At 35.2% G+C, this 15,826-nt stretch overlaps 1 protein-coding gene across 16 annotated transcripts in view; it reads right to left on the reverse strand.

Annotated features, from left to right (window-relative positions):
• Positions 1-15,826, reverse strand: part of PPFIA2 (PTPRF interacting protein alpha 2) — a 497,227-nt gene that overhangs the window by 68,605 nt on the left and 412,796 nt on the right. For all 16 annotated transcript variants that reach the window (XM_059186425.1, XM_059186440.1, XM_059186429.1 and 13 more), the window contains 4 exons: positions 9,857-10,094; positions 6,156-6,185; positions 2,758-2,888; positions 848-1,002 (listed from right to left, as the gene is read on the reverse strand). In XM_059186425.1, the coding sequence (XP_059042408.1) occupies positions 848-1,002; positions 2,758-2,888; positions 6,156-6,185; positions 9,857-10,094 (554 nt within the window). The remainder of the gene's footprint in view (positions 1-847; positions 1,003-2,757; positions 2,889-6,155; positions 6,186-9,856; positions 10,095-15,826) is intronic.

The raw sequence follows: 15,826 nt of genomic DNA on the forward strand, positions 1-15,826 counted from the left end.
CAAGTGTATATGTCATTATTTTAGGAAATAAATTTTTCATATTCTTTTTGTTTCAGGCAATTATAAATATGTCCATCTATCCATCCATCCATCCATCCATCCATTCATCACCTATCTATGCACATAGGTTTATACATTTACTTAGGGTCATTTTAAATGTACTGACCTATATTTTTCTTCAATTAGTAACTGACAATAAGTAAGTAGCACAAGCTCTACTACCCTATCCCTTCCTCTGTCACCCCACCTACACAGTGCAGAGTTAGTTTGTGGATGCTGTATTAGCTTTAAACAAAGAAATCCTGTAATTTTTTGCCCTGCATATCGTAATTCTTTATTTTGACTGAAAAGTTTATTTTGGATTTCTTATAGGGATTTCAATTGTTTCAGCAGAAAAACGTGTATAGATATCTGTCCTTTAAGTGGCAGAATGTTCAATGGTTTTAAACCGCTTTGAAACACTGACACTAGGATAAATTTCTGTTTTGCAAGTTACTAAGACACTGTTTACTCATCAATAAAGAAGAATAACAATAATAACACTTGTCTCATAGGGGCTTGGAGTCTATCAGAGAGTCAGCATCAAATAAACTCTAGCTACTGTTATTCGTAGAAAAATCAAAAGGACCATACGTTTTACAATATTCTTCCCATGTAAGTTTTGCCCAACATTATTCAGCTAAATTGAATTTACAGAGCCGCTTAAAAAAGAAAGTTTGTCAGGGGGGAAAAAAAGCTGATTAAAAAAGAAAGAAATGCAAAGATGGGAAATGAAATGAAAAGCAGATAGACCCTCAGAAGTGACCGCAATGAGTGGCCGTGAAGAGTCAAACACATGCACACTTACGGAGCTGCCCAAGTCGGGCTTTTTCTTTTTTACCAAACAGACGTCCTATTGAAGACTTGATTCCCTTCTTCTTGGGGGCTTTGTGAAGAGAGTCTTGGCTGCTATTGGCACTGCCAAGCCCAAGGCTTTCTGGCTCAAGGGAGGCAGACAAACTACTGCAAAACACAAAAGAGAGCAACCTGCTCGTCCCACAAGGTACACAAGACTTGCTCCCTTAGAAAGGGACAAACAGAAGAACGCTTACTTTCTCCCTTTCCTCCCACATTTGCTCTTAAGCATACTGAAGTTTGGGGGGTTTTTCAGCCTTATGGCTACCCAATTTTTTTCCAGAAAAGATTATTTTTGTTCTAAATGTTTTCCCTCTTATTTTTGATATAATCTTGAATGAACCAATGAATACCGGTTGACTTAATCATTGCATGTTAAATGACCTTCCATTCTTGAGCATGTGACCCTTTCCCTAGTTTCTTCTCAGAGTTTATTATTTTTTAGTCATAAACATAATGACCCATGATAAGACTTTTAAATTTAACTAACAGTGAAATTTAACGGGCTAGTCCAGCCACAACTTTCCTGAGTTTTTGTCTAGCCATCTTTCCCTCTCCCAGTTTTAGAATCTAATTCTTTTCATTTTAAATCATCGAGGTAGGATTTAGAAGCAAATAATCAATCATATGCTCTAGTGATCACTTTATGTTTTTCCTTACAGTTCTCAGGTATTCTTTTAGGTACATGATAAACTGAAATGAATTCTAAGCAGTTGCTCCAGGTTCCATTCCTGGGCACTGTCACTGATGCTGTATTAATAGGAGAGGTTCAACATATATTGCTATCTATTCTAACCACTGTTAATGTGACAACGCCATGATGAATTACCTTACTTACTCATCCTAATTAATGAGTTCACATTCTCTAAACTCCGAACCAATAGCTTTCACATGTTAAAATGTAATTTCACACTTTTCTTGGAGGGTGAAAGCATATATTTTGAAACTGGAGTAACTATTTTTTTTTTCCACATTAGAAATTAAAAATAAATAAAACAGAAGGAAAAAAGATGCCTGTGAGCACAGAAAGCTCTGTTTTCACCCCAAATATATTTCTTGTAAAACACAGATGATTTAGAAGACAGATTCTTACATAGGTTTTAATACTAAGTCACTATGTTCAGTTATATCAATTATGTGTCTAGAGATGCTGAAATTTATAAGACTGTAAAAGGCCATATATTTAAGATGTGAATTGCATACTTAGATTTATTTATGCCATTAATTACTATGGAGACCTGCTTGCAATTTTGTAGGCAGACAGAAAGGACCATAGGATGAGTTACTACGAAAAATGGGTATTTTTCCCTTATCCTCTCTTCTAATACTTTGGCATGGATACTTTTTTTCCTAAGAACTTTCTGCCTGAGTAGCTGTTCTAGCCCGCAGCACCAGCTCCTGGAGGGCGGTGTATACACTTGTCTGCTAAAAGTAAATTAAGTGCAGTTATGACTTCAGACCGTAATTACTCTTACACCTAAGCCAAATTTATAACCCTTTCCTAGAATCCCTTAATTTTTTTTGTTATTCCTCTTAGTAAGTCCTTCCATTAGCTTGACTTTATTTTAATAGGAAATATATACTAAAAATAGAAGAGTCTGTCTCATTCACATTGGCTGGTAATAAGACCACAAATATACAGTTAATTTTAAAACTAAAAATTTGATCTCAGAATGCAATTTCTTTTTTTTTTTCCACAAGTGATGTTGGAGACAGGGAGCAGAGCAATACCCAATGAAGAGTTAAATCTCAAATCAAATTTCTCACATAAATGTTTAAGCAGTCAATTTGACAACACTGAAATAAAGAGGAATGTTTTCAGAAGGAGAGCATGCCAAGTTCTGGGTGCTGGGAGAATCATACCTTCGGGCATCATTGTGGTAGGAGGAAGGAAGGGTGTGAGTCATCCTGATGGCTCTAGGGGTAGGGGGAGGAGAAGTTTCACATTTAATTGTTGCCTTATCCTCCCGACCATCTTCTTCCACCACTGCAATCTAGAAGCGGAAACAATACATTGAGATGAACTCTTTCTAGATTTCAACGGAAATTGATGGAAATGGAAAAAATCATTAAGCAAGGCTAATTGATTCTAATACAAAAACAAAACAAAAAAAACTTGGGGCATATAGGTCTTACATATATAAATTCACATTATTGAAGAGTGTGAGTGTCATAACTGTTTAAAGGTGAAGATGTTCCAGTTCAAAAACAAATGGACACATTCCACAACATTATATTTCAGAGTAAATAAACATCATAGATCAATACCCAGGGACTATGAAAAAGCTATCCTGGAATCCATTTCAATATATCAGGAATGTAAATGCTTTATAAAAAGTTACTGAACACATATTTGAGCTAATTCACTAAAAAAAAAAAAAAAAAGCATGCATCGTCAGTTATCAGAAAATATCTTTTCATAGATTTTTGAAGTGAGAAGAGAAGGTGGTAAAAATACAACTTTACTAGATAAATTGTATTATTATTTCATTTCACTACTTCTCATGAGAATATGGACAAAGGCATATAAAAACCATAAGATCGGGTGGAAGGGATTTCTTTAAATAATTTAGTTCAGAATCCAGAACAATTCAGGATACCAAGCCAAATGTTGTCAGAGATAGACACGTAAAAGTGCATTACAGTAAGACTTCTCAACAACTGAGTTGATTGTAAAGGATTATTTTACAATAATCCTGCATATTTTTCATGGCATTGCTGTGCATTGAAATTCATAAAATATATACACATAGAAAGATGATGGAAAGCATAGTTAGAAGATACAGTTCTGGAAGTTATGATGACAAAATGTTAACAATATGGCTACAGCAAAAATGTTAAAGCTGTTTATTATCTTATGTCAACATAATGTCTTACTTTGTTTCTATGTTAAGCTATTATGCATAAATGTATTTATGTATGATACACAATAAAGACCTCATGCATTGGAGAAACTTAATGAAATTATTTGACTGGGCTTTTGTCATCCAAGCTTAGACTACTTTTTTTTTTTTTTAAAGATTTTATTTTTTCATTTGACAGAGATCACAAGTAGGCAGAGAGGCAGGCAGAGAGAAAGAGGAGGAAGCAGGCTCCCTGCTGAGCAGAGAGCCTGATGTGGGGCTTGATCCTATGACCCTGAGATCATGACCTGAGCTGAAGGCAGAAGCTTTAACCCACTGAGCCACCAGGTGCCCCCAAGCTTAGACTACTTTTAACAGTTTATGTAGGTATCTTTATAGGATTTCCTCTCTTCATTTCAACAAGTACACTGCCACCAGAAGAATCTTTTCCAAGAACTACTTTCAGGATGATGTTAATACTCTGGAAAACTCTTTCTAAACTCACTTCTCATCTAAATTCAGAAAGTACATTTCTAAACTCTTCCTAATATGTGTTTATGTCTTCACAGTCCCATGGTCTAGCTGTAACTGTTTTCTGTGATTATTTCTGCTAAGCCTAACCTTTCTGCTTCCAGAATTTCCCTCTGAAACACCTCCTAAAATGACTTACTCTGTCCACATTGCCAGTCAAACTATGCCAACTTTCCAAATACCAGCTTTTAAAAACACCATACACAAACTATTTGCCTGAATAATGCTTAGAGCTTACACTATATAAATAAAATAGAGGAGAAATGATTTAGAATCAGAGACGGATTTGAATTCTGGTTTCTCTTATTTGTTGAGTAACACAGGCTAATTACTTACCTTCTCTAAGATTCAATTTCCTCATCAATAAAATGGATATGATAATAATTATCTTAGCAGGTTCTTTTGAAGTACAAACAGAATCACACCTATAACTCCTTATCCTTATATATAACAATTTTTAGTTTGTGGTCTTTCGATGACCAAGACCACCTACCTTTCTCACCAACCATTTATTCACCCCCTGAATTCCCTGAGCCTGCATCTCTGTACAGGACCTTCCTTTGTGACTTTTTTTTTCTTATATCCACTGAACTTCTTTTACAACCATCGTCTACTCAGATTTCTTTCTGTATTTCCAGTGTGACCCTTTTAAGTGGTAGAGGAAGTCAAAGACAAAGAACTTTATGCATGATAAATCTGACAGTTGAGAACCAACTGACAGTATCAAGGAGAAGATACTATATGAATATAGATAATAACTCAAGAAAAAAAAATTCCATCAATCTAAGCCACACAAATATAATATAAATTTCTTTAAATTAAAAAAGACAAAAGAAAAAAATTGTTGGTTTCTGAAGTGTTTGGACATAGTCTATCACATCTTGATGATGCTGAAAAATAAATTTATACACTGGATAATAGGTTGAATCTTTGAAATCTTTCCCATCTAATATCCCATGTGTCCAAGCTCTGTTGTTCTCAATTATCTAACAAGATGTCATTTTGAGAATCAGAACTGGAGTCAATTTTGTTTCTCATTTCCAATATTTATTCTCTTTATGTCACACCAAATAGGAAGGCAACAGATTAATGATTATTTTTTGTAAGTTTTGTATTCTTGATGCTCTGGCATCTGGTATCATGCTGACCCAGGGCAGAATGTTCCTCCCAGGGCTAGCTAATTCCTAGAGATAGCAAACTACGCCCCTGGAGTACGCCTTTCATGTGCACATCAATCAATCTAGCCCTGTATGCCAAATCATACTCTCTATCTGGTTCTTACACTTCAGGAGGCAATATTCCTCTGCCTTAATCATCCCAGGATGGGAATCCGTAACTAGAGATGGCCCAATACCTAGAGCCCACTGACATGATTAAAACTACCCAATCCTAAGCCTGCTTACCTTGTCTTGCCATTCCAACAGAAACCACAGTAAAGCTCCTACTCATCCTTTCTCCTAGCTCTTTCTGCTTCAGGAAAACCTACTCGGGTACTTCCCTTTGCCTTTGCATTCCATGGCATGCCCCCCTCCTCTTGGGAAGTAGGAGTAACAAGCTATCTTTTCATTGGCTGTGGTCTCCTGATCTGTTGGTCTGAATAATAGTAAAATCTACAATTAAAACTAAGCACATTGTTCTAGCACTGACAATAAACAATCTAATTCTAGTGTATTTAGACCACATAATCTAATCATTACCCTATACAGTATAAACAATTTTATTTTGAGGCATTTGCTCTTATAATCATATTTACACAATTGGATCACACTTAAACTCAGTATTTCTTTTTATGTTTATAAAATGGTTCAACTAATGGGAATATAATTTTAAAGCTTTCATAGAAAAGCAACATTCAGCTAGCAATCATATAAAAGATATTTACAGTACCTTTCTCCGATGTTTCCTTAGATCACTTGGCTGTGATTGGCAGTAATAAAAGCAACATAAAACAGAACTAATTAGTGAGTACTATTTGATCAGGTTACATGTTTAAATAGTATTCTATAACTTGACTGTCTTGTTTTTTCATTCCATTGTTTTCTAAATAAATGTCTTAAACCATTACAGAAAGACTTCTCCTGAGAGGGACTTCAGAGAGGAAACTTCGTAGATGGAATGGGTGGACAGCATGTCCACAGGATGGGGTCAAACATACGTGTATGAGATCTGAGACATGGAACCCTAGGGAATGGGAAGTACATATGGAGTGATCTAGCCAGAAATAAATATGGTACTATACCCTCCCCAAAAAACATAAATGGGAATGAAGAAGATCATAGATAAGTGAAGAATCAGTGCACATATATGGAGCTTATAAATATTCCTTTTTGCCCTATCTATGCAGAGCTTTGGTCCTCCCTCGGGCTGGGATGCTATTCCTGAGGTATCTCAAACTTCCTGGCATCCCAACAAATCTCTCATTCCCAAATGCCAAAAGCTCTGACCTCAGTGTAACATGTTTCTATGACTGCTGTTTTCTTGTTGATGTGCTTTTAAAGAACTTTTTGAAAAGTGAATTCTTTCTAATTTCCAATGAACCTATATTCCCTTAATATCTTCATTAATTTTTCTTGTGTGAGTAAAACAATTTTATTCCATTTTAGTTACATTTACATTTATATATTTTTCTTTCAATATTCTAACTAGATATTGGTAGAATGTTCTTTATGCTTATAGACTTGTGGTGAGGTAAAAGTAAATAAAAGCACATTTTATAATGAGGACAAATAATGTTTATAAAACATATAAACATATACAATACAAATGAATATAATAATCTTTTCCATCTCTGTTTTTCTGTCCCTAAAATTTTTCATTTTCCTCTGACTATTCAAACATGGATTATATCCAACAAGATTATTTCTCCTCCCCCAATATTTTCTACAGGTAAAAGAAAATCTACTTGTCTTTCACTGTAACGGTGATGAATTTAATGACAAAGTGCTATTAGGAGATAAGGACTTCCCAGGTTTCATTTCTTTTTTCTGAGTCAGATATGGAAAATTTTAATTACATTTTTACCCTCAAGAAAAGCTTGAAAGATTTTTAAGTATGGTAATTATAGTGTAATAATGTTCATTTACCATTGATTTATTTATGACTAACTGCTCAAGAAAATGCATGAAAACTGGCATCTTTTTCATATAGGCACAAACATTATGTCTAAATGTGTTTATACACATTTTATTAGTATAAAATAATAACACTATCAAAGATTATGATGCTAATGTTTATGGAACTACTTAAAAGAGCAAAACACTATATTGCAAAAATATAAAAAAGAATAGCAGAACAGAAATAACGGAAGCTTCCTTGCCTTGAATACTGATTAAATTATGCTCTGTGGGCATAGCACTCTTACTATAGCTTTGATAATTAACAGTCATCAATATATGTAGCAAATATAAACAGAAACTAAGCCAGAGACAATATCCTGTTTAGTTAATAAAATCAGATTGATGGTTCCTAGATTTCGAAAATAAGCAGATCACAGCATAGCTGCATATACTGGGTATATCTCAGTACATTGACTAAAAGTTTGTGCTGTGTCGAGGTGGGGTCAGTTCTGATTAGCTGTCCTTTGCCCCGATTGGATATTTTTTATAATGTCTATTTTAAAATTACTTTTTTAAGATTTTATTTAATTATTTATTTGAGAGTGAGAGCACGAGCATGAGCCAGGGCCAGGGGGCAGGTGGTGATAGGGAACAGCAGAGGGAGAAGCAGACTCCCTGCTGAAGAGAGAGCCTGGCGAGGGTCTAGATCCCAGGACAAGACCTGAGCTCAAGATCTGAGCCAAAGGCAGCCACTTACCTAAGCCACCCAGGTGCTCCTACTTAAAAAATATCTTTTAATATCAAGTCTGGAAATGAGCACAGACTAGAGGACTCAGTAGCTTAAGAAAGTAAAAATTTCCTTTTTTTTTTTTTTTAATTTTGCCATTTTTCTTTTATGTTGACCTTTATCGTATGGAAGTCCATAATCATAAAGAGTATGAACGTGAAAAACGCTGTCATACCATAAGAATAGTTTTTTTGTTTCAATTCTTAACTGTAACATTAAAGAAAAAGATATTTAACTTACATACATAACAAATTTGTAAAAATAAAATATAAAAAACTTGTAAGGTACTTTCTCCTCAGAGGTGACAGCAATTTCTATATATAGAGAGATATGACTTCTTTATAATAAATATGTGCATATATGTGCATTAATATAAATCAATTCCAATGGAAATAATTTTTACAATTTATTAGCTACAGTACATATCACTGCAACATATTTATGTAAAGATATCATTTAGAAAATGAATTAAAATGTTTTTCAGATATTTCATATACTTACATACACACACAGATATAGACATTGTGACACCATGTATAGTAGCTTCACAGCCTTCTGACTGTATTTAGAAACACTGTATACACCTCATATTCTTCCATAGCATCATTAATTTCTCCTCCATTTGTTATATTTGTGCTAGTTTTATACTGTATAAAACTTATTTCACCTATTTGTTTTAAATTAATTTCTATCTCCAAACTCATCTTTAATTAGAATTTTATTGTTTTAGCAGCCAAGTTTTACTATTCATTACAAAAACAGAATTTTACCTCCAAAAATGTTTTGGAATATTTAAATCTTCATTATTGTCATTTAAACATATTCCCAGGTTATCACACACACACACACACACACACACACACACACACACGTAGGGACAGAAGAGCATAAGCTTTTGTGTCGGGATATCTGAAGAAAAATCCAGCTCCACTTACTGTGGTGAGCATAAGCAATTTACTCGTGCTCTCAAACCCCAGTTACCTCTGCTCTCTCTTGAGGTGATACCCTCAGTCTTGCAGACATTATCATGAGAACTAAGTGACTAACCATCATAGCATTCAGTAGTCATTCCTGTCATTCCTTCCATACTCTTCTTTGTATTACTTTTAGCAAAGGGCACTTTGATTTTCCTCTCAATTATGTTCAGTGTACCTCTTAATTTAGGTTTCCAACTATTAATCCCAAATATTAAAAAAAAAATGAAATAAAGAAAGAGTAAAAAAGGGTAAAAATGTTGACATGAAATTCTAAAAAATATTGGGAAATTGTCCCTATTTTTTTCCGATGGCTCTTCTTATTAAAATTATATTACCTATATTCTAAAATGTTAACATTCTATGTTGTTCTATTGAAGCAATTATAATAATGAGGGTGTTTTTTTGTGATTTATTGCCTTAAAAATAAAATACCCAGTCCCAATTTACTTGATCAAGATCCCATGAAAATTTACTAATGGTTTAAGTCATTCAGATAGCTGCTGGGATATTTAGACTACTGTTTTTCTATTTACTTATTATGTGACCTTAGAAAATTACATCTTTGTAGGCTACATTTGTTTGTCTCATAATGGGATAAATAGTTGCAACTACCACATAGGGATGTTGTGAAAAAAAAAAAAAAAAAAAAAAAAAGAAAAGAAAAACAACAAAAAACACAGAAGGTCCTTAGAATAAACACCCAGTAAGTATCAGCTCATGCACCATTCATCTTAATGGGGGCAGGTGTTCTCGTGCATATCATCATACCAGTGTCATGACTCCCATCCGATCCATTTCCCGGGCAGGACTCCGAGGGGTGAGCTTTGGCGTTGAGTGTCCACTTGGGGGAGATGAACTGGCCAGCGAAGAAGCTGTAACCGAGGCAGTGATGGAGGTTCCTGGGTGGACTCTTGCTAAATTCAGGCCTTCCAGGCTCACACTAGCCACTCGGTTCTCAATTTCTTCAGCACGTAACTCCGTAGATTCTTTTTCTTCCTGAATTAGCCTGGAAGATACAGTTTAATTTGGATCCATGATACGGTGCTAAGATGGTAGGTGGAATTCATGTAAATAAATGAATAAATAAATAAAGAGCTCTGTGAATATTTTATACCAAATCTAACGTTTTCTTTTCTCTAAGGCAAAGATATAACTTTCAATAAATTCTAGAGGCTTTCTGGCTGAAATTCAGAAAATCCTTCTTTTCAAGTGATATATAACTCCTCCCCTCTTTCAGTCTAACCCTCTTTCTATACTACCACCTGCTAAAACTTTTTTTTCCAGCTGCTAAACCTTTTAAAACCTTGCTTGCCTAGATAATTTCTGCTACTAATCCTTTTTTTTTTCCTGCCACTCATCCTAATCTTACATTTGGACTGAGGTGCCAATAAATGAGACTTTTAGGAACTCAGATCCTAACAAAGATACTGAACTTGACCTCCCACCTGATGAAAAAGTATAACTGATGGAATCTTCAACGAATGGTCATTCAGAATTATCATTTGGTCAAATAAAACCCCGAGACATTTTTTTAAGAATACTTACTTAGCCAAGTCAACTTCAAAAAAGCACCAGGCAATGTAATAATATGGAGATGATCTAACCACTGGTAGATAGATATGTACATACAGAATAAAAGAAATTGTTTCAACTGTTGCTATAAATGTTTTTGAGAAGACAAAGCACTATTACCCGTTTTTTCTTTAAGGAGAAGCTTCAAGAATATGTACAAATTAGCTATTAGAGACATGCAAAGAACAAAGAGCTTTATTTCTGGGTTACATAAATATCCTATTTAAGTTGAATCTATACATATTTTGTATATTGTTACAATGAAACTGTGTAGCAGCAGTTGATTTTAAAACGGTGATCAACAACCTCTCCCCAGATATTTTCTTATTAACTACAAATGGCTTATTGGGATCTGATACATAGTCCTTAAATCCAAGATTATGATAACTGCAAAGGTTTTTTTGGCATATTTACTTTGGAAACCAGTTTTTTTTTTTTTTTTCTCCCAAAACTAAACATACTCTTACCATATCATTCGGTAATTGTGTTCCTTGGTATTTACCTAAAGGAGTTGAAAACTTAAGTCTACACAAAAACCTGCATACAGATGTTTATAGCAACTTTATACATAATTGACAAACCTTAAAAGCAACCAAGATCTCTTTTAGTTGGTAAAGGGATAATCTGTGGTATATCCGGACAATGGAATAGTACTCAGGGCTAAAAAGAAATGAACTACCAAGCATTGAAAAGAGATGGAAGATCATTAAGTGCATATAACTAAGCAAAAGAAGCCAATCTAAACAGGCTACGTATTGTGTGATTCCAACCATATGACACTCTAGGAAAAGGCAAAACTACAGGGACAGGAAAAGAGCAATGGTTGTCAGAGGTCAACAGGGGGAAAGGATTGAATAGGCAGAGCAGGGAGGATTTTTATGGCAGTGAAAAATGCTCTGTATGATACCATAATGATGGATACTTGTCAGACATTTTCCAAACCCAGAATGCACAACATCAAAAGTAAATTATAATGTAAACAATGGAATTTGGGTGATTAGTATGTTTCAGTATAGGTGCATCAACTTTAATATGCTGCTGTGGTGAAGGGTGTTAATGATGGGGGAGGCCACGCATGTGGGAGGCCAGGGGATATTCGGGAACTCTCTATACTTTGCGTGAACCTTCAATTTTGCGTGAACTTAAAACTGCTTCCAAAATTTAAGTAAACAAAGACTGAGACACATTTACTTAGTTATAATTTTTCAGTTCCACAAAGAATATGAATTCTGTGGTGCCTGGGTGGTTCAGTCAGTTAAGCGTCTGCCTTCAGCTCAGGGCATGATCCCAGGGTCCTGGGATCCAGCCCCATGACCGGCTTCCTGCTCAGTGGGGAGTCTGCTTGTCCCTCTCCTTCTGCCCTTCCTCCCCTTACTCCTGCTCTCTTCTTGTGTGCTCTCTCTCTCTTTCTCAAATAAATGAAGAAAATATTTTTTAAAAAGAATAAGAATTCTCTTACTTTGAACTTTATTTTCATGGGTACACTTTAAGTTCACCCAAAGATCAGAACCCCAAAGAAAGGCTTAGTCAAGTAATAGAACACAACATTATTAACGCTTTAAACACATTCCAATGGGAAAAAATGTCTCCTCTTAGAAAAACAACAACAACAAAAAGAAATTTTGTACTTTAAAATGCTTAGTGGGAAATGACTCCTTCAGAAAAATTGTTTTTTTCTACAAATAAACTGTAGTTATGAACACTAGACATTGTATTAATTGTAAAGGAAAGTCAAACCTAGAGAAATAAACCGAGTAATAGGTAGACTGAAGTTTAATTGAACAGGAAATCAAATGCTACCGATATGTTCAATTTATTTAGAAAAATGATAATCCACTGATCTTTAGAATCCTAATGCAGAGAAAGAAGAAAGAAAGAAAGAAAGAAAGAGAGAGAGAAAGGGAGGGAGGAAGGGAAAAGATTCCTTTTGAAACATCCTAATGCGTTGGGGATAGAGTCCCACATAAATCATTAAGAAGGATGGAATAATACATAAGACCACAAAAGTAAGGCTCTCAAAATAGTAGCTAACTACAGATGCACAGATTAAATAACAAATGAGGCAGTGGCAAATGAAGTAATTTAATCCCTTCCTTTAAGGGAGAATTAGTAAACTAAGGGAACCAGAAAAGAGGAATTTTTTTTTTTAATGGTTAACAATAGTTTGTGGAAGAAGAAACATCTTAACCAGAAATAAATTCTAGCGTTAGCAGTTTTTACGAAGATGCTGCCACTGTTTTTATGAAGATGCTTATTTCTTTTTTATAACAAGTTTTTAAATTTTAATTTCAGTATAGTTAACATAGTGTTGTATCAGTTTCAGGTGTACAATAGAGTGATTCAACACTTCCATACACACTCAGTGCTCATCAGGGTACAGGAACTCCTTAATCCCCGTCACCTGTTTCACCCATTCTCCCACCCTCTCCCCTCTGGTGACCGTCAGTTTGTTCTCCACAGTTAAGAGTCTGTTTCTTGGTTTGCCTCCCTTTTTCCCCTTTGCTCGTTTGTTTTGTTTCTTAAATTCCACATATTGGTGAAATCATATGGTATTTGGCTTTCTGTGAATTACTTCACTTAGCATTATACTCTCTAGCTCCATCCATGTTGTTGCAAATGGCAAGATTTCAGTTCGTTCTGTTTTGTTTTGTTTTTTGAGAGAGAAAGAGAGTGCACACAGATGCACACCCATGAGTGAGGGGAGGTGAGGGGCAGAGGGAGAGGGGGATTTTTTTGGTTATGTTGTACACCTGCAACATGTGAATTTTTTTGGTAAAATTTTTTAATTTAAATTCGATTTAATTAACATACACTGTATTATTAGTTTCAGACGTATAATTTAGTGATTCAGTAGTTGCATATAACACCCAGTGCTCATTAGGTCAAGTGCCCTCCTTAATGCCCGTCACCCAGTTACTCCATTCCCCCACGCACCTCTCCTCCAGCAAGAGAATCTTAAGCAGGCTCCATGTAGAGACTGAGGCAGGGCTCAATCTCATGACCCTGAGATCATGACTGAGCCAAAGATCAAGAGTCAGATATTTAGCCAACTTAGTCACTCAGGTGCCCCAAGATTTCATTCTATTTTAGGGCTGAATAGTTCTCCATTGTATGTATAACCACTTCTTTACTGTTTATCTATCAATGGACTCTTAGTCTGATTCTATAGTCTGGTTACTGTAAATAACCTTATGCAATAAACATAGGGTTGCACGTATCCCTTTGAATGAGTGTTTTGGTATTTTTGGAGGAAATACCTAGTAGTGTGATTACTGGCTCTTAGGGTAGTTGTGGTCTTTTTTTTTTTGAAGATTTTATTTGTGTGCGTTTGAGAGAGAGAGAGAGAGAGAGCACGCACACACAAGCAGAGGCAGCAGCAGGCAGAGGAAGAAGCAGGCTCCATGATGAGCAAGGAGCCCCAAGTGGGACTCGATCCCAGGACGCTGGGATCATGACCAGAGCCGAAGGCAGCCACTTAACTGGTTGACTGAGCTACACAGACATCTCAGATAGCTCTCTTTTTAACTTTTTGAGGAATCTCTACACTGTTTTCTGGAGTGGTTGTAACAGTTTGCATCATCCATCAACAATTTAAGAGGATTCTCCTTTCTCCACATCTCCACCAGCAACACTTGCTGTTTCTTATGTTTTTGGTTTTAGCTATTCTGACAGGTATGAGGTAATATCTCATTGTACTTTTTATTTGCATTTCCCTGATGACAATTAGTGATGTTGAACATCTTTTCATGTGTCTGCTGACTATCTGTGTCATTTTGGAAAAAAATTTCTTTTCATTTCTACCCATTTTTAATTGTATTATTTATTTTTGGGGTGTTGAGTTATACTATTTTTTTAATATATTTTGGATATAACCCTTTATCGGATATGTCATTTACAAATATCTTCTCCCATTCTGTAGGTTGCCTTTTAGCTTTGTTCATTGTCTCCTTCACTGTGCAAAAGCTTTTTATTTTGATGTAGTCCCAATAGTTCATTTTTGGCTTTGCTTCCCTTGCCTCAGGAGACATATCTAGAAAATGTTGCTATGGCTGATGTCAGAAATTACTGCCTATGCTTTCCTTTAGCATTTTTAGGGTTTCAGATCTCACATTTAGATCTTTAATCCATTTTGAATTTATTTTTTAAAAAGATTTTATTTATTTATTTGACAGAGATCACAAGCAGGCAAAGAGAGAGATGGGGAAGCAGGCTCCCTGCTGAGCAGAGATCCTAATGTAGGGCTCAATCCCAGGACCCTGAGATCAGAACCTGAGCTGAAGACAGAGGCTTTAACCCACTGAGCCACTCAGGTGCCCCTGAATTTATTTTTGTGTATGGTGGAAGAAAGAATGAAACTGGTTCCAGTTGTACATGGCTGTCCAGTTTTCTCAACACTATTTGTTGAAGATACTGGTCTTTTCCCCATTGCGTATTCTTTCTTCCTCTGTAAAAGATTAACTGACCATATACTTTTGAGTTTATTTCTGTGATTTCTGGTCTGTTCTACTGATCAATATGTCTGTTTTTATGCCAGTACCATACTGTTTTGATTACTAAAGCTTTGTAACATAACTTGAAGTTTGGAGTTGTGATACATCCAGTTTTGACTTTTTTTTTTTTTTCAAGATTGCTTTGGCTACTCAGGATCTATTGTGGTTCCACACAAATTTTAGGATTGTTTGTTCTAGTTTGTGAAAAATATTGTTGTTATTTTGATAGGGATCGCTTTAAATTTGTAGATTACTTTGGGTAGTACAGACATTTTAACAGTATTTGCTCTAATCCATGAACATGGAATATCTTTGCATTTTTTTGTGTTGTTTTTAATTTCTCTCATCAGTGTTTAATAGTTTTTGGAGTAGAGGTCTTCCAATTCCTTAGTTAAGTTATCCCTACATATTCTATTATTTTTTAAAAGTGCAATTGTAAATGGGATTATTTTCTTCATTTCCCTTTCTACTGCTTCATTTTTAGTGTATAGGAACGCAACAGATTTCCATACATTGATTTTGTACCCTGCCACCTTAATGAGTTCATTTATCAGTTCTAGTAGTTTTTTGGTGGAGTCTTTAGGATTATCTATAAACAATATCATGTCATCTGTAATTAGTAGAAGTTTTAGTTCTTCCTTACCAATTTGGACATTTTTTCCTTCTTTTTGTTGTC

This window comes from Mustela lutreola, chromosome 8 (genome assembly GCF_030435805.1).
Source record: "Mustela lutreola isolate mMusLut2 chromosome 8, mMusLut2.pri, whole genome shotgun sequence".
Taxonomy (NCBI): Eukaryota; Metazoa; Chordata; class Mammalia; order Carnivora; family Mustelidae; genus Mustela; species Mustela lutreola.